General features: G+C 33.9%; 1 protein-coding gene and 1 pseudogene across 1 annotated transcript; one reads left to right on the top strand and one right to left on the bottom strand.

The window, feature by feature from the left end:
• Positions 1–275: 275 nt before the first annotated feature.
• On the bottom strand, positions 276–1,778 carry LOC101090985 (annotated as a pseudogene).
• A 21,643-nt stretch (positions 1,779–23,421) lies between these two features.
• Positions 23,422–24,258, top strand: LOC101090736 (tubulin beta chain-like). The gene has a single exon (XM_045049236.1). The coding sequence runs from the start codon at positions 23,788–23,790 to the stop codon at positions 24,070–24,072; it is 285 nt and encodes a 94-aa protein (XP_044905171.1). The 5' UTR covers positions 23,422–23,787; the 3' UTR covers positions 24,073–24,258.
• The last annotated feature ends 519 nt before the right edge of the window (positions 24,259–24,777 follow it).

Here is a 24,777-nt window from a genome sequence, read left to right as displayed (position 1 = left end):
AAGGGTGACCAAAGCTAGGCAACACCTCTGTGACCCAGAAGGATGTTTAAATGTTGTGAAGGGGAAGTGTAAATAGTTCTTTCCAGATGTAACATAAAGGTAAATAAGGAGATCTATGAAACGCGTTCAAGAGATTTTTGGGAATGCTGAGGATGTAATGTCTAACGAAATTAGACAAAGTTTCCAAAAATACTAAATCCCAGCTTTGTTCAGCTGACAGCCAACCACAGAGTGGCTCCTTTAAAGCGATAGAACATTTAGTCTGTGTGGGGTTTTTACTTGGGATTTTCCTCATTAAACTTCTCAGAGGTGCTCAGTCTGGTTTTATCCACAGGTTAAAATCATCTTTGGTAAAGGTGAACAAGAAATACCACATTGTCCCTAAAACATGCCAGCCAATACGATGTTGGCATGGTGATAATAAAAGCCAAGACATGGTCAATGAATGTGCTTGCAGCTTTATAGGTAAATGCCTTCCAAGGTAGGTGTAAAACTGACTTTATCTTGTAATTCATAAAGCTGAGGTAATGTAAAACAAAGGCAGAAGCATATTCCATCAATTGACAAAACTGATAATTAATCGAGAATACCAACTTGTATTCTTGAGATGCAGGAGCACATACATAGCACCTCAGGTACACACAGGGTACGGTAAGTGTGACATGGACTGAGTATCACATTCCTTGGTTTCCCATTCAGAGTCACTGCAAGCGCCAAACTGAAATTCAGGTCTTGGGTCTCCCCAAAGAACGGTCATTTGCTGTCTCTAGTTCATTTGCTATAGTGCAATGCCTGCTGGGATAAGGACTAGCAAATTCATCTTCTCTTTTATAAGGAAAAGTAATGTAACCACGGTGCAAAAGCAGAGCCAAATCATTGCTTTGGTGGATATTGCAGTCGTGCTCTTGTTTTTCCTTCAGAAACTGATGTCATTTTTTTGAAGCCAAACAGTCGAAAAGAAGATGAAATTCAGTCAAAAAGAAGGTCGAAGTTGGTATCTGTAAAAATTCCTTTCACTTCATCAGCAACTGTCTTTGAAAACCCAAACTGCTACAAGGAGAACATAGAATCTTGCTCATGAATCCTGAAGGATATTCTCCCCAGTGAGATTTTTTGAGGACACTGTGACAGGTAGCCCAATAGTAGGATGATTTATGATCATCAAATCCTTCACTTCATTGCTCAGCTGAACTATGAACAGAATAAGGAAGTAACATACATTTTTTTTTTTTCTAACTGGATCATCTTAACCTATCCATGCACATCAGCAGGAAGAGAGAACTTATCAAAGACAATGTCATCTGCCACCAAATTTAGTGTTATTCTTGGTCTCTAGTGAAAAACAGTTTCATTCAAGGCATTTGTCCACCTCTTTTCAACTTCCATTTGCTGTGTAGCAGGTCCCCCAAAGAGCAGATTGATCGCTTTGGGTTTTGTGATTGTGCAAGAAATAAGAGGATTTATAAGGTGCTTTCCCATTACACTAAAAATACTTCCCGTTACACTAAGATAAATTGCCAGCTTGATAGAGAGCAATGTAGGTATACAGCATCCCCTTATTTCTTGTTTTCTTTGGTTCAGAAACATGAACTGTCCTACCACATTTGGACTCCACATCAAAGTCTTGCATATTCAATACCAAATAGGCATTATTCTCAGCATCGTGTTTGAACCTGTGGTGGTATTTACAATTGGCTGATATTTGGGCCTCCTGGTCAGGTAAAGTTGGATGGAGTTCTGTTACAGGCACATGGGAAGGTGTAGACATGGCCATCCATGGGGAACACACTGCTGAGCCACAAAGGAGCTGCAGTCACTTCACAAGGTGTCTCAGCTGCTGGTTGTCCCCATCCCACCCCCCATCATATACACTGTTACCGCTGCAGAAGAACCAAAACCTTGGGTACTGCTGTTGACCTCTCCGGGCCCTGCATGATTCCACTTGCCATTGGTTTCATCGAAGTGCTACAGATCTGCTTAGGAAACCCTAATTATCTATGTTACCTTTTGTTACTGATCTTTTGTTGTCATATTTAGTTTCTTTGCCAAATCTAAATTCATAAAGATTTACTTCTATATTTTTGAGAGTTTTGTAGTTGTAGCTTTTATATTTAGGTCTTGCATCCACTGTGAGTAAATTTTTGTATGTGTTGTGAGGTAAGAGCCCAACTTCGTTCTTTTACATATGGTGTTGATCTCAGCATCATTTGTTAAGGGTTATTCATAAAATGACCTTTAAACTTTTGTGGGAAAACACTTGACTGTAGATGTAACTTCTGGATTCCCTTTTGTAGACTATTGATCTGCATGTCTACCCTAATGCAACATTGTTTTGATCATCACTGTCACTGTTTTGTAGTAAGTTTTGACATGGGGAAGTGTGTGTCCTCCTGTGTTGTTTTTTTTTTTTTTTTTTAATTTTCTTCAAGATTGTTTTTGCTATTTTGGGTCCCTTGCATTTCTACTTGAATTTTATAATTAGTTTGTCAATTTCTACAAAGTTTTCTGAGATTCTGACAGGGATTGCATTGAATCTCTGGATCACTTTGGAGAGGCATTACCATTATAAGTCTTTTGGTCCATGAACATGGGATCTTTTTCTATTTATTGAGATCTTTAAAACAATTTCTAACAATGTTTTGTAGTTTTCAGAATATAAGTTTTATAGTTTTGTTACACAACGCAATTTTTTAAAAGTTTTTATGTATTTCCTTTTTTAGTAATCTCTATAACCAACATGAGATTTGAACTCACAACCCTGTGATCAACAGTGACTTACTCTTCCAACTGACTTAGCCAGGCACTCCACATTGAATCCTGTTTGTATTTTTTTTTGATGCTATTGTAAATGAAATTTCTTTATTAAATATATTTTCAGATTGTTCATACAAATGTTTAGAAATACAAACGGTTTTTCTATATTGACCTGTATCTCACCACCTCACTTGAATTCATTTATTGGTACTAATAGTTTTTTAGTGAATTCTTTGAGGATTTATTGTGTACGAAAGCTTCTGTGGATAGAGGTGGTTTACTTCTTTTCTAATCTGGATGCCTTCCATCTCCCCACCCCCCTACCACTCTTTTCCTAATTTCTCTGGCTTGAATCTGCAATACAACGTTGACTACAAGCAGTGGGACTGGACTTCCTTGTCTTCTTCATCATGAAAGAAACACAGCTAGTCTTCTTCCATTAAGTCTGATATGAGCTGTGAGTTTTCAAGTTTAGAAAGTTTTTTTCTTTCTTAGTTTGCTGAATGTTTTCTTCATGAATGTATGTTAGGTTTTTTTGTTGCTGCTGTTATTTGTTTTCAAGTAATTATGCTGCATGCATTGAGATGATCTTTGCAGGTTTTTTTTTTTTTTTTCTAATTCTATCAATATGGGTGCTATTGCATTAATTGATTTTTGGATATGAAACAACCTTTCCATCACTGGGGTAAATTCTACTTGGTCATGGTATATAATTCTTTATATATGTTGTTGGAATCATTTTGCTAGGATTTTGTTGAGGATTTTGCATCCATATTCATAAGAGGTATTAGTATGTAGTTTTCTTTCCTTGTGATTTCTTTGTCTGATTTTGATATAATACTGGCCTCATAAAGTAAATTGACAAGTGTTCCTTCCTCTTCTATTTTGTGGAAGTTTGCAAAAAAATGGTATTCTTTGAACATGTGGTAGAAATCAGGAGTGAAGTCATCTGGACTTGGTCTTTTCTATGTTGGTAGTTCTTTTGTTTGTTTGTTTTGTTTTGTTTTTAATTGAAAAATTTTGGCACTTGTAGTTCTAATCAAATTGTCTATTTCATCTTGAGTCAGTTTTGGTAGTTTATGTCATTCTAGAAATTTGTGTTTTTTACCTAGGTCAGCCGGTTTGTTGGCATACAGTTGTTCATAGTATTGCTTTACATTACTTTTTATTTTTGTAAGATTGGTAACAATATCCTTTCTTTCATTTCTGATTCTAGCCATTTCAGTCTTCTCTCTTTTTCCTTTGGTCGAACTAGTTAAACATTTGTCAGTTTTGTTGATCTTTTCAAAGAACCATGGTTTGGTTTCATTGATTTTATTGTTTTCCAATTCTCTACTTCATTAATTTTTTATTTAATTTCTATTCTTCCTTTGTTTCTTGCTTTAGGTTTAGCTTGCTCTTCTTTTCCTAGAGTGTTAAGTAGATTGTTAGGTTATTGATTTGAGATTTTTCTTTTTTCTTAATACAGGGATTTATAGCTGGAAATCTTTTTCTAAGCACCACTTTACCCACATTTCATAAGTTTTCATATGTTATATCTTTATTTTCATTCATTTAAAATTACTTTCTGATTTCCCTTTTGATTTTTCTTTGACCTATTGGTTACTTAGACAAGTGTTTTTTAAAATTTCCATAAGGCTGCAAGTTTCCTGAAATATCAACTGTTGTTGATTTCTAATGTAATTTCATTATTTTCAGAGAACATAGTTTCTTTATTTTTTTTAATGTTTATTTTTGAGAGAGAGAGAGAGAGAGAGAGAGAGAGAGAGCATGAGTGGAGGGGCAGAGAGAGGAGGAGGCACAGAATCCAAAGCAGGCTTCAGGCTCTGAGATGTCAGCACAGAGCTCAACGTGGGTTTGAATTCACAAGCCATGAGATCATGACCTGAGCTGAAGTCAGCCACTTAACAGACTGAGCCACCCAGGTGCCCCAAAGAGAACGTATTTTATTTTATTTTCATTATTTCAATTAATTGAGCTTTCTTTTGTGGCCTTAGTGCATGGTCCAACCTAGAGAATGTTCTATATGTCCCTGAAAATAAAGAATATTCTGTTGTTGGGTCATATGTTCTGCAGCTTTCTGTAAGATCCAGGTAGCTTATAGTATTGTTCAAGACTTTTATTTCCTTGTTGATCTTGGTCTAGTTGTTATGTACATTAATGAAAGTGGATGTTATGGGTTGAATTGTGTCATCTTAAAAAGGGTATATTGTTATCCTAATCCCCAGTACCTTCAATGTGAAAACAGAGCTTTTGCATACTTAATGAAGTTAAGATGAAGTAGTTGGACTTTAATCCAGGACCTTAATACAGTATGATTCGTGTGCTTGTATTCAGAGGAAAACTTGGACACAGTCACAGATACACGGGGAGAATGACACATGCAAACACAGAGAAACCCAGACAAAGAGGGAAGATAACCATGTGAAGATTGAGGCAGAGATTAGAGTTATGCCCAAAGTCAAGGAACACCTTGGGCTATCAGAGGCTGGAAGAGACCAAAAGACCTATGGATTTTGGAGAAAGCATGATCCTGCCTACACTATGGTTTTGAACTTCTAACCTCCGGAACTGTGAAACAATAGAGCTATATTTCATTAGTTATCTGGTTTGGGATGACTGGTTTGGGACTTTTTTTATGGCAACTCTAGGAAACTAATACATTAGAGCATTGAAGTCTCCAGTGGTTATTGTTGAATTGTCCATGTCTTCCTTGACTGTGTTATTTTTGCTTCATGTATTTGATGCTCTCGTATTAAGTGAATATATTTTATAATTACCATATACTCCTTATAAATTAGCCTCTTTATTATTATAAATATATCTATCTCTAGTAACATTTTTTTTTGTTTTAGCATCTATATTTCTTCTTATTAATGTAGCCATTGCAGCTTTCTTGTGGTTGATGTTTCATTAATGAAATTAAAATGCTAAATTAGGAAATATTCACTCAATACAAACAAAAACAGTAAAAAATACAGAATAAAAAATATAAGATATATACAAAAAATGTGAAATGACAGCTATAATATTCAATAACTATTGTGGAAATGATTAAGATTAAGAAGTCTCAACTCCTCAAAATTCTGAAAGATTTTGTGTAGAACTGGAATTATTTCTTCCTGAAGGTGTTTGGTAAAATTTCCTAGGGAAATCATCTAGGCCTGGAGTTTCTTTGAAAAATGGGTTTTAATGTCCAAACCAGTTTCTTTGATAGATTTTGGAATATTAAGTTGTGTACTAATTATATTAACTCTGAGTAAGATATAATGGTTTGTGTCTTTTAAAGAATTCTGATTCATCTAAGTTGTTGACTATTGGAATGAAGTTGCTCATAATATTCCCACAGCAAAGTTTTTAATATTTGTATGCTGTGTATTGATGATCCCTCTCATTTGTGATATTGGTAATTTGTGTCTTCACTTTTTTTTTTCTTGCTCAGTGTGCTTGGAGATTTAATAATTTTATTGTTTAAAAGAACTAGCTTTCGTTTCATTGAGATATCTATTACTAAATTTTATTTCTTATCATTGCTTTCCTCTCTGATCTTGATTATTTTTCTTCTTTAATTTGATCTTCTTTTTCTAGTATCTAAAGTTGGACACTAAGGCATTGATTTGAGAACTTTTTTTTCATTTTTAACCTAGTTATTTAGCGACTATAAAATTTTTTTCTAAGGACTACTTTAGCTGCTATCCAATAAATTTGGATAAAGTGTTGCTTGTTTGAGTTGGAAAACCATTATTAAGATACAAAAGCTTTGTAAGTTGTCTCACTACCCTTTTCCCTGACAGTTTTTACTTATACTACTTTATGTCCAATGCAGTTCCAACCACACATATTTATTGAATAGTTCTCTCTAGTAGTTAATCGCATACAAGTGTATAATGTTTCTTATGTACATACCTTTTATATTTGACAAGCTTTTATCAATTTAAAGGTAGAAATTGTAGTGGGTTTTTAGTTTGTTGTTTTTTTTTTTTTTTAGATTGCAGTTTGTTTTTAATGTCTATGTAAAATATCTAAACTCAGACTATGAAGGAAAATTGTTTAAGTTGAATTGATTTCAATTAATTTGAATTGAAACATGGGTTAAATTTGCAGTTGAAATAACATACTTGGAAAAATAATGAAAACAACCAGGTTATTTTTATATATACGAAAAAAAGTTTTTATTTTCTTCACTACAGACAGGCCTGAATCAAGGAAAATAATTTGTTTCCTTCAAGAGAAACATACTGGTTTTTAATTTTATCAATCTGAGATAAGAAGACAAAGTTACGAAATTTATTAGAAAATCTATAAACCTATGAAAGTCTGGACTATACCATACATATCTTAATTTAAATCATTTTGATCTAGATAATATATTGTGTCAATTAGTGTCACTTTCATGTTACCTTGTAACAATGTTGTTTTTGTTGTTGTTGTTGTTGTTGTTGTTGTTTTAAAGTTCCTACTCTTTGGGGCCCCCGGGTGGTTCAGTCAGTTAAGCATCTGGGGTTCTAATCTCACAATCATCGTGGGATCCAGCCCCGTGTCAGGCTCCACGCTGGGCAGGGAGCCTGCCTAAGACTTTTTCTCTCCCTCTCCCTCTTTCCCTCCCTGCTTGCATTATAAACAAACAAACGAACAACAAACAGATAAATATGTAGTTCCTACTCTCTTTTAAACAGTTTTCCAACAGAATTTCAAAAAGCAAAAGAAATATGTGGATAATTTTTGAGTCATCAAAAATATACTTAGCATTAATAGTATGCAATAATTATCTATAATTCGCCATTGTGAATCAAGTTGTATCAGTTTTATAGTGGCTTATACGTTTTTGAAATCCACAGTATATGTTTAGAAACTACAGAAAATTATACAAGTGCATTTCTTGGTTTTAGCAATTGCTATCAATTATGGAAAAAAATCCATTATGTAAATACATTCCTAATACAACTACAAATCACTTGGGAAATTAAAAAAGATGATTTAAAAATTTACAATACTGGAAATATTGGAGCATTGCTAATTTAATATAGATTCAACAATGACCTAAAATGTTGATAGCCTTCTGGCTTTTTTCTTTTTTAATTTTTTTTAATGTTTATTTTTGAGAGAGAGAGAGAGAGAGACAGAGTGTGAGCCAAGAAGGGGCAGAGAGAGAGAGGGAGAGGGAGACACAGAATCTGAAGAAGGCTCCAGGCTCTGAGCTGTCAGCACAGAGCCCTACGCGGGGCTCAAACCCACGAACCGTGAGATCATGATCTGAACTAAAGTCTGGCGCTTAACTGACTGAGCCACCCAGGCACCCCTGGCTTTTTTCTAGTATTGAGAATATCACTCTTTCTTGTTCTCTACAGCATCATGCTACTGATTTTTTAGAGGCAAGATTTTGCTATCTATCATGTGCATTTCTTATAAATACTCATATTTTAGAAACTGAGATGTATTATTACTGTTAAATTGGTAAGTGTAAACAAATAATTGCATTTAACAAATTTAAAAAGAGGCCATTAACAGATTGTGACTAAGAAAGTTATCAACCCTTTTTAGCCCTACTGTTACTTGTGCCACTGTCCTTAGTGTTACGAGTTCTTGCAGCAACTCAACATTCCAAATGTGTTCCATTGCTTTTTTTTTTCACCCTAAAGTAAAGAGAAACCATATGTGATAAACAAGAAACAAGTTTAAATCATGATGTTTATGGCATTTGGATCAATAGCTAGCACTCTTAAGGTAGAAAAATCAACTTTATAAAACAGTCTTTCTAACAAGATTGCATGTTGCTCTCAAAAATATATAGTTTTTGATACATTAGGGATGCAATTAATAATAACTGAAGGTTCAGTGTTTCAGAAAACCCCCACAGAATAACAACAAAATTCTATAACTTCTGTGTTTCAAAGGGGAAGGTGAATGTGAGAAGGGCTATCAATCAATCATGAGTTATTCTAGTAATTTTGGATAGTATCATGGCTATTTTTATTTAAGGCAGACATGGCTGGTGGTGTTTTTAAGCCATAAGCCTGGATGGGTTTAAAAATGCTTGTGTGATACTGGTAGCCACAGTTGCAGACCTTGGCAAAAAAAACCTAACTGATAAGGTTTTTCTTGATGCATGGTTTCCTTTGTTCTCCTCATTTTGCTCATATTATAATTTTACCTTCTCCATTTCAACAAATTTGGCAAATCAGTTGATTTTCCCGTCTCTTGTGCCCTAAATCAAAAAGGTTTTCCTATTGGTCATTAAAAAAACAAACTAAATGTAAGTTGGGGTGTTATGGTATTATTGCTGTCAGAAATATTTAATAAGTCTAATATTTTCTTGAGACATAGCTACTTTTCCTCCTGCCCAAAGACTTACAGTTTAGAATGAAAGAAATGATAGTATTTTGTGTACAATTATCATAGATGCCTGAAACCATACAAACAAAAAAGCTATAGCCAAGAGTCACTAGTGAAAACAACAAAAAATTATGTCCATTGTACCTTAAAGGCAAACCACCTAACTGGTTAGTTATGAAAACTTCTCTCTTGTATGCTGGTCAGGACTGGCTTCTTTTATCTTTTCCCGTACCTTTCTTTCTGTCTGTGTAATTTAAACATGTAGTACTGTTTTTCAGGGCAGTTTGTTTCATTTTTATACACCTGGCTTTTCATTCATTGCCTTGTATCTTAATTCCGGCTATTGTGAAATGTCCGCTAATCACTCTGCTTACATAGAGTAACTAACCATTTCCAATCACTCTGTTTACATAGGGTAACTAACCATTTCTTTTGATTCTTTTAATTGACATTATCTTTATTAATTTACATTTTTTGATTTTCAATTTTGTACTTACTTGTTTGTCATTTGTTGACTATAGTCTTTTCCCAATGGATGATGACTGTCACAACAAATTTATTGTTTGTTAACGTTATCAATGCATATTATATATGAGGAATTAGGGATGATTTGTCTTATTGGTTATTAAGACATAAACATAAATTACCATGTATGAATATGTGTGTATATATGTGATATGTATGTTTATGTATATGTAGCATCACATAAATAGTACATATACATATGCGTATACATACATGTGGGTGTATGTGTGTGTATATATATGAAGAAGATGGCCCCATATTTCATTGAGAAATTTAAAAAGAAAATAGGTGATATAAAAATGTATCTCTTCAATAAACTATTAATTTGCTCTCCTAAGCTAGAAGAAGCGAACATAGAAAAATATCCTTGTAATCTAGGAATGAGATGATACATTTGAAGCAATTTAAATGCAAATTAAAACCAAACCATTGCAAGAGACATTAATTAATTTGATTATATCAAAGTCAGGCTTTAGTTAAATAAAGGACACAACAGACAAAGTTTCCAGACAGTGGGCACATCAGGGAATGATATCGAAATATCTAAAATCATCAAAAGAATAATGTTGGAAAATTAATAATGAAATTTTATATTTCAATCTAATCTAACAAAAATATAAACCTCAATTAAGTCAACTTTTGGTTAAGATTGTAGAAAAAACTGACAATTGCAGTATGGTTCATCATTTTAGATTGAGGCATTTGAGTGTGTGAAAGCAGCTATTTTTTTTTAAACTGCTATAAATGTCCAACACAACAACTCTTCTGTATATATCTGTGAATCTGTTAGTACTGAGGCAAATTAATATTCACATAATCCCAGTATTTCTATTCCTGAGTAGTATGTGTGTCCCAGAAGGATAAGCCTATTGCTCTTTGGGTTCTCTGTACAAGGATGTTCTTGCATCATTATTGGTGATGTCAGGAGTCACCAATAGTATAGATTTCCATCTCTGCAAGAGTGTAAGTAAAATGTTGATACATACTCTGAAGAGGAAGGCAGCAATGAGCATTAACAGACTACTAAAGCAGGCTGTTATGATATATAGATACATATTTAAGAAATAGTACCAACCCAAATTATACATTCACTAGTGAATCAATAAACAAAATTTGGTACATTCTCACAATGGGAACTATACAAAAATAAAACAGGAAGGAGTGCCGACACACATAACAAAAGCCTCATAACAAGTGAAAAATGCAGACACCTGTAACTGCATAGTATATGATTCCAGAGGAAATATAGAGAGGATATGAAATTGTGAGTGATAGAAGAGGAGTGAGTGACAATCTGAACACTTCTGAGGGAAACGGTGATAGTCATGTACTAGAAGAACTTATGTCTGGGGATGCTAGAAAGAAGGAAGGTATTTGTGATTTATCTCTGATGTTTTTCTAATGGCACTCATTGACAGTTTCTGTATGTCAGGTGAAATGTTATGGCATGATTGCTGATGCAAACATAATTATCTCCAGTGTTGCAGCATATTGGCTCCGTTTGGTATCAGGAAATGAGATATAATTTATTCTCAAGCTGGTACATTTTGGCTGCCTTCCACCTATTTCCAGAAGTAAGATGTGCATAGTGAATATATACTGATCAATTATTCTCCTAAGTGCATTAGGGGATGTGACATCACTTCTTTCTTTGCGATCCAAAGGAGTCTCTCATGTTAGCTTTATAAAAATATTGGGAGTCGGGAATAGAAAAAACTTCATTTGATACATAATTTATATATGGAATTATTTGTCTATGATTCTGTTGGTTCTTTTTAACATAGAACAGCACCAGTATATGCTAATGGAGTGAACTTATGCTGTGTATCTTAAACTTATGTAGTGCTGTATGTCAATTATATCTCAACAAAATTTAAAAAAATATTGAAGGGAGATAATCCACATATAGTTATAGTCAATGTTATAAAAATATTTTGTGCCTTAAACTGAAAAATACAATGGTTTTATGATAACTGTTCTTAATTATTGTTCAATAATTTTGGAAAATACAGTAATTGTAAGGATTTTTTCAAGTAAATATGCTCACAACCCAGTATATGCTGAACCACTCTCCAAATGTTCCATGCTCAAAATACTAGCATTTGCACATCTGGAAATACAAGAAAGTTTTCCTTATAAGTTTGCTCTGTTAAAGCAGAACACTTTCCATCAGGAGAAAAGAAAAAGTCTCAATGAAATCTTAGCTATGAATGTCACCAGGGAACTTAAAGATCTTTGAACTCAGGGAAAAGCAGCTTATAAGAGGAGTCAGCATTGTGACCAGGGTAATTGGCTCTGATCATCAGGAGTTAAGAATGATGTTATGAAATGGGAGAATGGAACAACGTTTAGCTTCCAGCTAATACCTGGGTACTCTTTGGTACTCCCTTGTCCAGTTTTTTTTTTTTTAATTATATTTTTTCAATGTTTGTTTATTTTTGAGAGAGCGATAGAGACAGAGTGCAAGCTGGGGAGGGCCAGAGAGAGAGGGAGACACAGAATCTGAAGCAGGCTCCAGGCTCCAAGCGGTCAGCACGGAGCCCGATGCTGGGCTTGAAATCAGGAGCTGCGAGATCATGACCTGAGCCAAAGTGGGTTGCTTAACCAACAGAGCCACCCAGGTGTCCCTCCTTTGTCCAGTTTTGATTGTAAATGAACAAGTACAGCAACTCCAGACAAAGATGGTCAAGGTAGTCAACTATTCAAACCCAGTGATGAAACTACCAGATAAATCTTGGGTAAGTGTGCTTATTAATTTAGCTGGGAAAATATTGAATATTTTGGCCACATTCAATATGACCATCAACTACATAAGATTAATAAAATTCTACATGAATTATTGCTAAACTTCTGCTTAAACAATATATATAAAATAAAAAAAATATTTGTGCCTTTTTTTATAACTTTGTATCCTACTAAGTTTTTAAAATTTGGCTATAACTAAAACTCAGAACCTAATTCTGTGGCCTCATTAGTATCTATAATCATGGTTCATTTATGTGAAATAATTTTGACCTTAGCAAGAGAATTTCTTTGATTGTTAAAAGTAATTTTATATTCCTCAAATAGATAAATGGTCTTATAAACTTATCAAATTGTTTTGAGAACAATTAGTTTAGAAGATAAAGTTGTTGTATACACATCTGTGGGCCAAGGGGAAAGTGTTGGCTACTTTGTCTTAGACAGAACGTATGTCATGCAGTAAAAGTTCAAAGAAAGTAGAGTTATATCATTCCCATTGCTGCCACTATCTTTCAAGAATTTAAATAGATAGTAATCCATCCTCTAAGGTTGCTGGTCACCTGGAGCTCAGGGTCAGCTCTTGGTTGTGTATATTTAGCATGGGCTTTTAAAACTTAACACATTATACTGTTCTCCCATTATAACTGAGAGTTCTGGAAGTTCAATTTTCTGAGGAAGTTTTCTCAGATTAATCAAGTAAATGTTTATTATTTACTTCTAATCATCCAATTTAGAAACAGATTGTTCTGAGAAAAAAAATTGCCAAATGTCCAAATTTGTTTCTATGTCTTTACATATCTCCTGTAAATAAAAGTCAATGTCTTACTTTCCATTTACAGTTATTTAAACCGTCTTTTTTTAAGCTTAATTTATTCTTACTCTTTTGCAGTAGTTGTTATTACCATAAAGAGAAGCTCCAAAGTGAAAGAACTGTACATAGCTAATGTTTTCACAATAAAGTATCTAGTATAGTGCTGTACATGGTTATATACACGATTTGGTTGAATATAACAATTAGCTTTTATCAAAGCATGTAAATATTGCATGTTTTATGGCCAAACCATAAATTGTTACAGCTGGTTTAATGGCTCAGGTCAATGATGTTAAAAAGAAATCCATCACATTGGATGTCACTTGGAGAGAAAAAAAAAAGTCCTGAAACAGACTTTGCATGCTTTATACATCCTGCTATTTCCATATTATTGGCAAGTTTTGAGTTAAAATCTCCTGTAAAAACTATATTCTGTGATCTGAAGAAAATTTAGCTAATTAATTTCATCTTCCATCATAATAAATTCTACCTGTAATAAAATAAATAAAGAAAACACATTCATGGGGATAACATGCTACAGTTTATGACTAGGCCGGACACTCTGTTTCACTTTTGCCACCCTGAATGAAAGAGACATTTAAGTACTTAAATAAATGTCATTTATAGAAAAAAACAACAAAAACCAATATATGAATAGTGAGTTGAATGAGTAAATTGCCTCACAATGAAAGATGATTTTTATTTTTCCAATTTTCTGTGTAGGTTTTATATTTCTTTTATATTCACATGCATGCCTTATAAATATTCCTGATTTACGGTCTTCCATGATTCATGATCTACCAAGGATGAGATCATCTGAATATATACTTGTTATTACTAATCATGCTTATAATAACAGGAAACCCATTCATCTAATAAAAAGAATATGCAATAAAAAGATGTTTCCTTTTTCTCATTAAAATAATATAGAAAACAGAAATGTCATTTATTAGATATTCTGTTCAGAATGAAAACTGTGGCAAGCAATGGCACATGATTTCAGAAATACAAGAAGAAAGGCAGGTCATGGTGAGCCTTGTATGACACACTAAGGGCTTTCATTGTGTGAAGTGGAAAGGTATCAACATGAGTGGCAAGGTAAGATTTGTATTACTGCAGAATTACTCTGGATGCTGTGTTAACAATGAAAGTCACAGGAGCAGAATAGAGGAAGGAAGACAATTTAGGAGGCTATTGACAAAATTCAAGGAGATAATGGCATGGCCAAAGATAATGACCGTAGACTGTAGTATTAGATACATCTCATTCCAAAGCCTGTGTTAAGATTTAAAGCCTGAGCACATGGCAGAATAGTCTCTAACTTCCAACGGGACGCCTGTTGAAGAAATTATATTATTGTTTCTGTTTTTCTTGTTTGTATGTTTGCTTTCTGGCAAATGTAAGAGGAGGATATCAGTATCTCACATTTGAGTATATTACCTTGGTGCTGCTTTTTTTTTTTTTTTTTAGCATTTATTTATTTTTGAGAGAGAGAGAGAGAGAGAGACACAGAGTGTGAATGTGGGAGGGGCAGAGAGAGAGACACAGAATCTGAAACAGGTTCCAGGCTCTCAGCACAGAGCCCAATACGGGGCTCAAACTCACTAACCATGGGATCATGTCCTGAGCCACAGTTGGACCGTTAACGAACTGAGCTACCTGGGCACCCCTGGAGCTGCTTTTTAAACAGTTAAGTAGACCCCTTGAGTACACAGCTGGAAAAAATGAGTTTAGATTCAGGAGTTCAGACTGAATATATACTTTGGGAATCATGAAAATAAGGTAGTATTTTTAGTCATTCAGCTGAATGAAATCACCTAGGATGTCAATGTAGATTAAGAAGTTGGTCAAGGAAGAAACCCCAGGGCATTTTTTTAACAGCTTTACTGAAATATCTTCATCTATAAAAATTGCATATCTAAGATATACAACTTGATGAAGTATATACATTGTAAAACATCACCACAATCAAGCTAATTAACATATTCATTACCTTTGCATAGTGTCCACTGCATGTTACGTTCATGTGTGTGGTGAGATTTAAATTTTTTTTTAATGTTTATTTTTAACACACACACACACACACACACACACACACATAGACAGAGCATGAGTCGGCGGGGGATGTGGGGGGAGGGGAGGGGGAGCAGAGAGAGAGGTAGAGAGACAGAATCCCAAAGGGCTCTGCACTGTCAGCACAGAGCCCTTCGTGGGGGTTCGAACTCACAAACCGTGAAATCATGACCTCAGCTGAAGTTGAATGTTTAACCACTGAGCCACCCAGGAGCTCCAAGTGTGGGGAGTGGATTTAATTTAAGATCTCTCTCCTCAAATTTTAAGTATATAATGCATTACTGTTAACTATCTTTACCATGCTATACTTTCAATTTCTGGAATTTATTATCCTGCATAAGTGAAATTGTCTACACTTTAACCAACATCATCCACTTCCCCTCCATCAAGCCCCATTCTAGTCTGTATTTCTATGAGTTTGATTATTTTAGTTTCCATATGTGAGAGCATAGAGTATTTCTTTTTCTGTGTGTTACTTATTTCATTTAGCACAGTGTTCTATCCAGTTCTATTCATATTACTTCAAAATGACAGAATTTTTCTTTTTTAAGTATGAATAATAATCCACTGTGTGTAATATACATATATATTATATGTATTATAATATATAGAGAAAGGCAGAGACACACAGAGAGATATATATAGAGAGAGACATTATTCTATCAATATCCATCTATCCATAAAACATTTTCTTTATTCATTCATCTGTCAAATGACATGTAGGTTGTTTCCATAAATAGTCTACTGTGAATACTGCTGCAGAGAACATAAACATACAGATGTATCTTCACAATCCTGATTTTAGATCCTTTCAATATACCCAGAAACTAGATTTCTGGATCTCATGGTAATTCTATTTTTAATTACTTGAGGAACTGCCATACTATTTTATGTAATGGCTGCACTCATTTATATTCCCGCCAGACACATACAAAGATCCCTTTACTCCGTATCCTCACCAACACTTCTTATCCATTGTCCTTTTTATAATAGCCATTCTAAGGTGACATCTTATTGTGGTTTTAATTTGCACTTTCCTAATGATGAGAGATATTGAGCACTTTTTCATATATCTGTTAGTCAACGAAATTTCTTTTTTTGAGAAGCTTCTATTTCGTGTCCTTTGGCCATTTTGTTAATTATTTTCATTTTGATATTGAGTGTATATGAATTCATCATATATTTTGTATGTTAACCCTTTATTGGATATATGGCTTCAAAATATTTTTTCCATTTTATAGGTTTTCTTACCATTCTGATTACTTCCTTTGTGGTACAGTAGCTTTTTTAGCTTGAAGTAATCCCACTTGTCTATTTTTTTCTTTTGTTGCTTATGTTTTGGGTCCCATATCCAAACAATTATTGCCAAGATCAAGGTCAAGGTTTTCCCTTCTGTTTTTTTTTCTGAGAATTTTGTAGTTTCAGGTCTTACATTTAAGTCTTTCATACATTTTGAGTCAGTTTTGAGTATGGTATGATAGTGGTCCCATTCCATTCTTTTGCAAGTAGATATCAGTTTTGCTAACAGCAGTTGTTGAAGAGTATCCTTTCCTCATTGTCCCTGGAAGCTTTGTCAAGGTTCAGCTGACTAGAATGTGTGGGTTTATTTCTGGGTTCTCTACTCTGTTTCAGTGGACTTTATATATTTTTTATGCTAGTGTCATACTATCTTAATAACTATAGCTTTGTAATGTGATTTGAAGTCAGGAAGTGTAATGCTTCCAGCTTTGGTTTTCTTCTCAAAGTTGCTTTGCTTATACAGAGTTTTGGGGTTCTATTTAAATTTTAGGGTTGTTTTTTCTACTTTTGTAGAAATTATCATGGGATTTTGAAAGTGGTGAATCAAATTTGTAGATCACTTTTAGTAGTATGTGTATTTTAATAATATTAATTCTTCCAGTGCATGAATGCATAATGTCTTTCCATTTATTTATGTCTTTTTAAATTTACCTTACTAGTATTTCATATGTTAGTGTCTAAATCTTTCATTTCTTTACATAAGGCAATGCCTAAGTATTTTATTCTTTTGTTGTTAATATGAATAGGACTTTTAAAAAATGTCCTTGTTAGATAGTTCACTGTTAGTTGAACACATTTTCTTGTACTTAATTGACCATTTAGATGTCTCCTTTGGAAAAATGTCTATTCAGATCCTTTGTCCATTTTAAAATTGGATTATTTACTCCTTGCTATTTAGTTGTATGAGTTCTACATATGTTGTGTTGATATATATTATATTTTAAACTATATATTGTCAGATATAAAGTTTACCAGCATTTTCTCTTATTTTGTAGGTTACCTTTTAAATTTACTGATTGCTTCTTTTCTTGTGTAATAACAATCCTCTAGTATTTAAAACAGTTTTATATTAATACAATAATACATATTTAATCTATAATAATGATGATTTGCATTAATCTATTTTTGGTATATAAAACTACATAATTTATGTATATAGCTTTATAAATTTAAAGATAATTATATACTCATGAAACCATCACACCAGTCTTTCCCATAAACCTATACATCACCTCTAAAAGTTTTTTCTCATCCTCTTATGATTATGATTATTATTTATGATATTAATACTTAACATAAGTTTTAAAACTATACACTATTAACAATTGTCATTATAGTAGTAGATACCTAGAATTAATTCACTTGTGTAACCAAAATTTGTGCCCTTTAACTAATACCTCTCCTTTCTCCCTTCCCCCAGTTTCTGGGAAACAGCATTTTGCTATCTACTTCTATAAACACTTGACTATTTTCAATTCTTTATGGAAGGTATTGTGCAGTTTGTCTCACTGTGTCTGACTTATTTCACTTAGAATAATGTCCAGGTTTATCCATATCGTCACAAATGGCATGATTTCCATTACTTTTAAGACTGAATAATCCGGGGCGCCTGGGTGGCGCAGTTGGTTAAGCGTCTGACTTCAGCCAGGTCACAATCTCGCGGTCTGTGAGTTCGAGCCCTGCGTCGGGCTCTGGGCAGATGGCTCAGAGTCTGGAGCCTGTTTCTGAATCTGTGTCTCCCTCTCTCTCTGCCCCTCGCCTGTTCATGCTCTGTCTCTCTCTGTCCCAAAAATAAATAAACGTTGGAAAAAAAAAAAAAAAGACTGAATAATCCATTTTATGGAATTCCTTTGTGTATGTACCCAGAAGTGGGATTGCTAGATCACATGACAGTTCTATTTTTAATTTTTTGAGGAACCTCTATGCTATTCTCCATAATGAATCAAGCAATATCCATTTCTTCCAGTGTTGTATGAGTTTCCTTTTATCCATAGCCTCACCAACAATTGTTATCTTTTTTTTTTAATAAACTTCATCTTAACAGGCATGAGGTGATATCTCATTGTGGTTTTGATTTGCATTTCTCTGATGATTAATTATGTTGAGCATCTTTTCATACATTTTTTGGTCATTTGTATGTTTCCTGGGAGAAATATATATTCATTTCCTTTGCGTTTTTTTAAGTTGGATTATTTGGATTTTTACTACTGAGTGGTAGATGTTCTTTGTATAATTTGCATATGAACATTTTATTGGATATATAGGTTGCAAATGTTTTCTTCCATTCTGTAGGTTGTCTTTTCATTTTGTTGATTATTTCCTTTGCTGTACAGAAACTTCTTAGTTTGATATAATCTCACTTGTCCATATCTGCTTTTATTGCTTGTGCTTTTGGTGTCATATCCAAGAAATCATTGCCAAGGCCAATGTCTAGGAGTTTTTTCCCTATGTTGTCTTCTATGAGTTTTATGGTTTTAGATCTTACATTTAAGTCTTTAATCTATTAATGACTCTGACTTTTTATAGTGTTTCTTTTCCCATTCCTGGCATTAATTGAAGTGTTGCCAACTTTGAGTAAAGGTTATTTTAGTTCTTGTATAACGTAGTGTAACATGTTGTACAATTTATACCCAAGGGCATTTTAAAATTAAGTGATGTTTGAAATTCAGTGATATTAAAAGGCAAACATTTTGTAATAGATAAGGTAGATATTAGTTCTTCATGTTTTGCAACACAATTTTAGTAACTAAAATTAGTACCTCATCTTCTTTTTTTATAGCTCAAGAAAACCAGAACACTCCAACATGATTTGGTCATTTACCTATTCCCGTAACTTTAAAGCGCCTACAGTTTTATTAATATTTAATTTATGATAGTTATAAAACACTTTGATAGAAAAATCTTAATTTCAGTAGAAATATATGCAAGATCAATAATCTTAAAAGTAAAGAGTCTAACCTTGAAAAGCATATACTATTAGCAGTCTAGACTCCTATTCAGAAATAGATAACATCTGTCTATCCAGAAATAGATATAGGGGAAATAAATGTTTAGGTTCATTTTGTTAAGTATTGAAGAAAAGTTTTTAAATAACTATGACCAAGGAGACCAATATTTGTATAAACTTTTAATTTGATGCCTCAGATATTAACAGGTGTTTTTTCAGAACGCTTCATTAATGATTGCTATATATATGTTAAGACTTGAGAAGTAGCTATTTCGTAGGTATGTGTTGATATTTTACAAATAATAACAAATAAATTTCTATATATTAGCAAGTAGATCTTTTGGTAGTGAAACAATGGTATTTGCTTTTATATTCTCTCTATCCCTCCTATAAAAAGATTCTTTTTTCAGGGTAAAAAGACTAAGGAGAACATAATCATAAATTGTCCTGTTTGGAGCCCTTCTTATTTGTCATGATGAATATCAGAAAGCAAGACTTATAGAAGACAAAAATAACACAAAGCAATATTCAAACAATGGTTCATTTTCAGTCCCTTTTACAAAGTAAATATGGAGCAAAGCTGTATCTCTCACAATCATTCAAGGCTTAATTATTATGTCTTTTACTTATTCTAGAAACTAGAAAGTAAATACACTTGCTAGATATGAGGGTGTGTGTCATATATGAAGAAATATTAGGGTCTGGTATTAGGGTGCTTCCATTGGGGATGAAAAATGATCATCAGTGGAAAATGTAATACTTCTTAAACTTCAAGTAAAATTCTTACAAATCAAAATTGTTACCTAAAATGGCATTACTAATTGTTATCTCTGCTCTTATTTGTCTGTAAATATATATAAAATCAGTATTAGAACCACGAGAAAGAAAAGATAGGGTTGACTAAGAGAGGTAATTGACTGGCTAAGTCATAACAAACATGGAAGTGTAAAGAGATGATAAATTACAAACAATTGGAGGGGACTGATTAATCTCACAGGAAAAGTAAAATCCAGAGAGAGATAATAACCTAGGAAAATAATTTTTAATTACTCATGTCTAGTTCTGATGAGAAAGAAAAATTGAGGGCTTTGAGGGAGTTATGAGACTATATATTTAGTATAATGTGTGTAGTATATAGTATATGTTATATATGCATATAGTATAGGCAATATGGTTTATTTTTTCTATTGGAAAATTTTGCTCTTTTGTTTGGTAATGGAAAATAGAGGAGATATAGATTTCTTCTAAAATATTAGAAGAATCCCTAGTGTTATTAAATATTTAAGAAGTGCCAAGTTTTCCAAAATGAGTTTTCCATATAACTAGGTACATTGAATCTGGGTCTTTGCGTAAATAACATCCATCATTAGACCTGTGAGCTTTTCACATGGGTGCTGTCTACACTTAATTCTGATGCTTGCTTACAGTAATTAAATCACCTAGATATATTTTTATAAGAAATGGTAGAAATGAAATGGAAACATCTGTAAATGAAGGAGAGGTATGCCAAGTTGCCAAATATATTTTTCGGAAGTGATTTATCAGTTTCAGTGATACCATCTTCAGAAAGAAGCACCATCAAAACACCGTAAGAGGCAGTTTTCTCAAGGGAGGTTATTGAGTGAAGTTATTGAAGAAATGGCTGAAAGCAAAAGAATATGGAATAAATGCAGGAGAAATAAGGGGGAAGAAGTACCTTCAAAAAGCAATTACAAAAATGAAAGTCTACTGTCACTGAGCTTATTCACTTTTTAAAAACAATGCATATCCCGTGTTCATTTTTGAAATAAAAGCTTTTTACTTCAAAATAAATAAAAGCTTTTTATAAAAGCTTTTTATAGTAAAAAGGTTTTTATTTAACCCTTCTTTCGCTCATCTCAGTAGTATGTGAGAAGACTCATCTTCTACCTTTTCTTTTATGTGTGCACTTTCTGCAAAAAATAAACTCCTATGGATTAGGCATTGTTCTTTTAGGATATAAGGAGAGCATGGGCTTGGCTTTTTGACATGCTGTTTGCTTTGAAATAGTTCGTGTGTTTACAATATAGGTAGAATGCAAGCAGAGAGGGTCGGCTGCAGAGCTGCGCTCCTTATAAGACTGTGACAGAACGAGGCTTTAGTGAAACAACTTGCTGTACAATGTTTTGGCAGTACTGGGATGCCTTTCATGCAGCCAGTCAAAAAACACCTGTTAAATGCCTGCCACATCAGTGGGGTATTTCTGTAAGCAAACAAAACTTCTTTCATGGATCTCATACTCTGGTGGTGAAAAACAACCAAATTTTTCAAAGTTAATCTTACAGTAATGTAGAAGGCGATGTATGTTATGGAGAAAAATGTAGCTGAGAAATAAGATACGTTTTAGTAAAAGGGATGCGTTTGTAAAAAGAGTGGTTAGGGTAAGCCACTTGGAGGAGGTGACCTTGAAGGAAACTGGAGGAGGGGGAAGAAGAAAGTGGTGTGGATATATGGGGCTGGGGAGGAGCACTGCCTTCTTGGAGAACTTGAGATGAAAAGGATATGAAGCAAGTAATTGGTATTAACACGCCCCAAATGGCCATTAATCAACAAATTGGATAAACAACATGGGTTGTCTATAAGAAAAGGACATTTATCATGTAATTGCATTTTCCCAAATCAAGTGGAAAAGATATAAATGGTAAATCAATGAATTTTATAAAGATGGAAATTTGTATAGAAATTTCTTCTTACTCTGATCAGATTCCCTCTTAAGTAAATAGGGGTCACAGACACGCATGTGCCCACCTAGTAAGGTTTTTGGTTTATATAAATGTATTAATCAAATGAGATCATCTCAGATTAAACCCAATGGTAGTAATTCTTTATGATAAAACATGTTTCTTTTTAAAAATATTTTCTCAGGCAATATTTTATGTGTAGGTTTTACTTGTATTTTATCTTTTACCTAAAGAGGAAGGGTTATTGACACTCAGACTTTGTTAAAAAAAAAGCATTTGGAAATTGTGTTTTATTAAAGTCAAGAGTATAATTTGAATAGATTCTTAATGAGTAAGAGAGTCACCAACAAAACCACCTCCATATTTAGCAAACACACTGAAGGACAAGTCAGTCCCCCTAATGAGCACCTTATCAAATAGCTGTGTCCCAGAAAATAGTATGGGGATCAGAGTTGTGACTGTCCTTTTAAAAGGACCAAATCAAATACCATCTTTTATGTAGAGACACATACACCTAACAATGGACTTGTTCTTAATTCAGTTTCAGGAGCACTTTGGACTCTCTCATGGACATCTTACTCCCTACTTGAATTTGGGTTATTTATGTTACTCTACCTGTAGAATGTAACATTCTTTAGAACATATTAAAAGGAACCATTTTAATATTAGAATATTGAAAGGAAATAGAAATTAAAGGATGCCAAGATAGAAGAATGATGTGCAGAGAAATTATGAGTTTCAGAGAGAATATACAAAAACATCTTAATAAATTTCTGGATTTAAATAATATTATTACATGATATATTAATGATAATGGAATCATGACTTCTATATATTATTTCGGAGGTTCTACTTTGTAGGCTAAGACAGAAACATTAAAAAATAAATTTTATCTATATACAATGCTTTTTTATGTCTACAAAAGTTCAGATTCTAGCAAAAATATTATAAATCTTATGACACTTTTGATGTTGGCTTGGTTTAAATATTGTTTTAAATCGATATTTGTCATCTATATTGGGAATAAACTCTTGGAAATGATAAATTTGGAATTTTACAAGTAGTGATAATAACAAAATGGAAAAAAAATATATCACAGCCAGTTTACGATAAAGTAAACAGAAACCAGGTGAAATTCTGTCTGAGGGTGTAAGAGTTTAAAAAGAGCCATCTTCAGGGACCACATGTCCATGAAGAAGGTAGATGAGCAGACACTTGTGAGAATGCGTGAAGGAAACGTGACTTAATATGGAGTCAGGAAGCCATGAAGGGAGAGCTCTCACACAGGTACTTCTCTCAGCTTACCTGACCAACAAGAAGTTGGAAGATTTCTGTGTACCCCAGTAACAAACAAACTGTCCACCACTTGCAGCCCATGAGAAGCTGTCACAATCTCAAACTCTCATTCTCTTCCAATGAACTTAATACTTAAAACAACCCTCCCCAATTTCATCCCGCAACTTAATAAAAGCTAGCTTCCTTTATCTCTTTGGGATTGCCTATGGTTCTCCAGAGTTTGTTGTCCCAAATTGCAGTCTCCCATTATTCCCAGATAAACTCATTTTTGTTTAACTAGATTACTATTTGTTTTATTTAAGGTTGACATGCTTAACTTCCAAAACAAGAACAGCAGCTATTTTGTCAAGTGGATCCCCAACAACACGAAAACAGTTCTCTGTGACATCCTACCCGAGGGGCTAAATATGTCCACCACCTTCACCTGCAACAGCAAGACCAATGAGGAACTGTTCAAGCACATCTTGGAGCAGCTCCTGGCCATGTCCAGGTACAAGGTCATTTTACACCAGTACACAAGGAAGGGCATGGATGAGATGGAGTTCACCGAGGCCAAAAGCAACACGAATGACCTTGTGTCCAAGTACCAGTAGTTCCAGGACATCACAGCTGAAGAGGACAGTAAGTTTGAGGAGAAGGATGAGGAGGTGGTCTACAACTGTCTGGTACCTGGTATGGCATGGAAGCCTTGTGAACTTCATCACTCACAACCTCTTCCCCAACAACTATGTCTTACTGTGTATATACTTGCTCCTGTCTTGACATCACCTGCTGTATAGATACCACCCCTAAAGCATTTTCATGGTGGAAAAAAGATCTTTCAATTTTAAATTAGACTTATGTATTTATTTACATTTTGTCTTTTTTTTAATGTTTATTTTTGAGAGAGAGACAGAGCATGAGCAGGGAAGGGCAGAGAGACGGAGACACAGAATCCCAAGCAGGCTCCAGGCTCTGAGCTGTCAGCACAGAGCCCAACGCGGGGCTCAAACCTACAAACTAAAAGATCATGACCTGAGCCTAAGTTAGATGCTTTACCGACTGAGCCTCCTAGGTACCCCTATTTACATTGTTTTTAAGTGATCATGAGATAGGAAATGAAATCAGATATCCTAGTTTATGTACATTGGTAATTTCAGACTGATGAAGAGTTGAGAGGCAAAAAGAGTTATGTTAGTCTTTACTAACATTGCTCCTTTTTTTGCACTATTTACAGTGTGTCTTTTTTTTTTTATCTTTATTTGTTTTTGAGAAAAAGACAGTGTGCAAGCAGAGGAGGGGCAGAGAGAGAGGGAGAC

Source organism: Felis catus, chromosome F1 (genome assembly GCF_018350175.1).
Source record: "Felis catus isolate Fca126 chromosome F1, F.catus_Fca126_mat1.0, whole genome shotgun sequence".
NCBI lineage: Eukaryota > Metazoa > Chordata > Mammalia > Carnivora > Felidae > Felis > Felis catus.
The sequence above is the reverse complement of the archived record's forward strand: the minus strand, read 5'-3'. Positions and strand labels throughout refer to the sequence as shown.

Excerpts from the sequence above, each read along its gene's own strand:
- LOC101090736 (XM_045049236.1), top strand. The coding sequence starts at position 23,788 with ATGCTTAACTTCCAAAACAAGAACAGCAGCTATTTTGTCAAGTGGATC.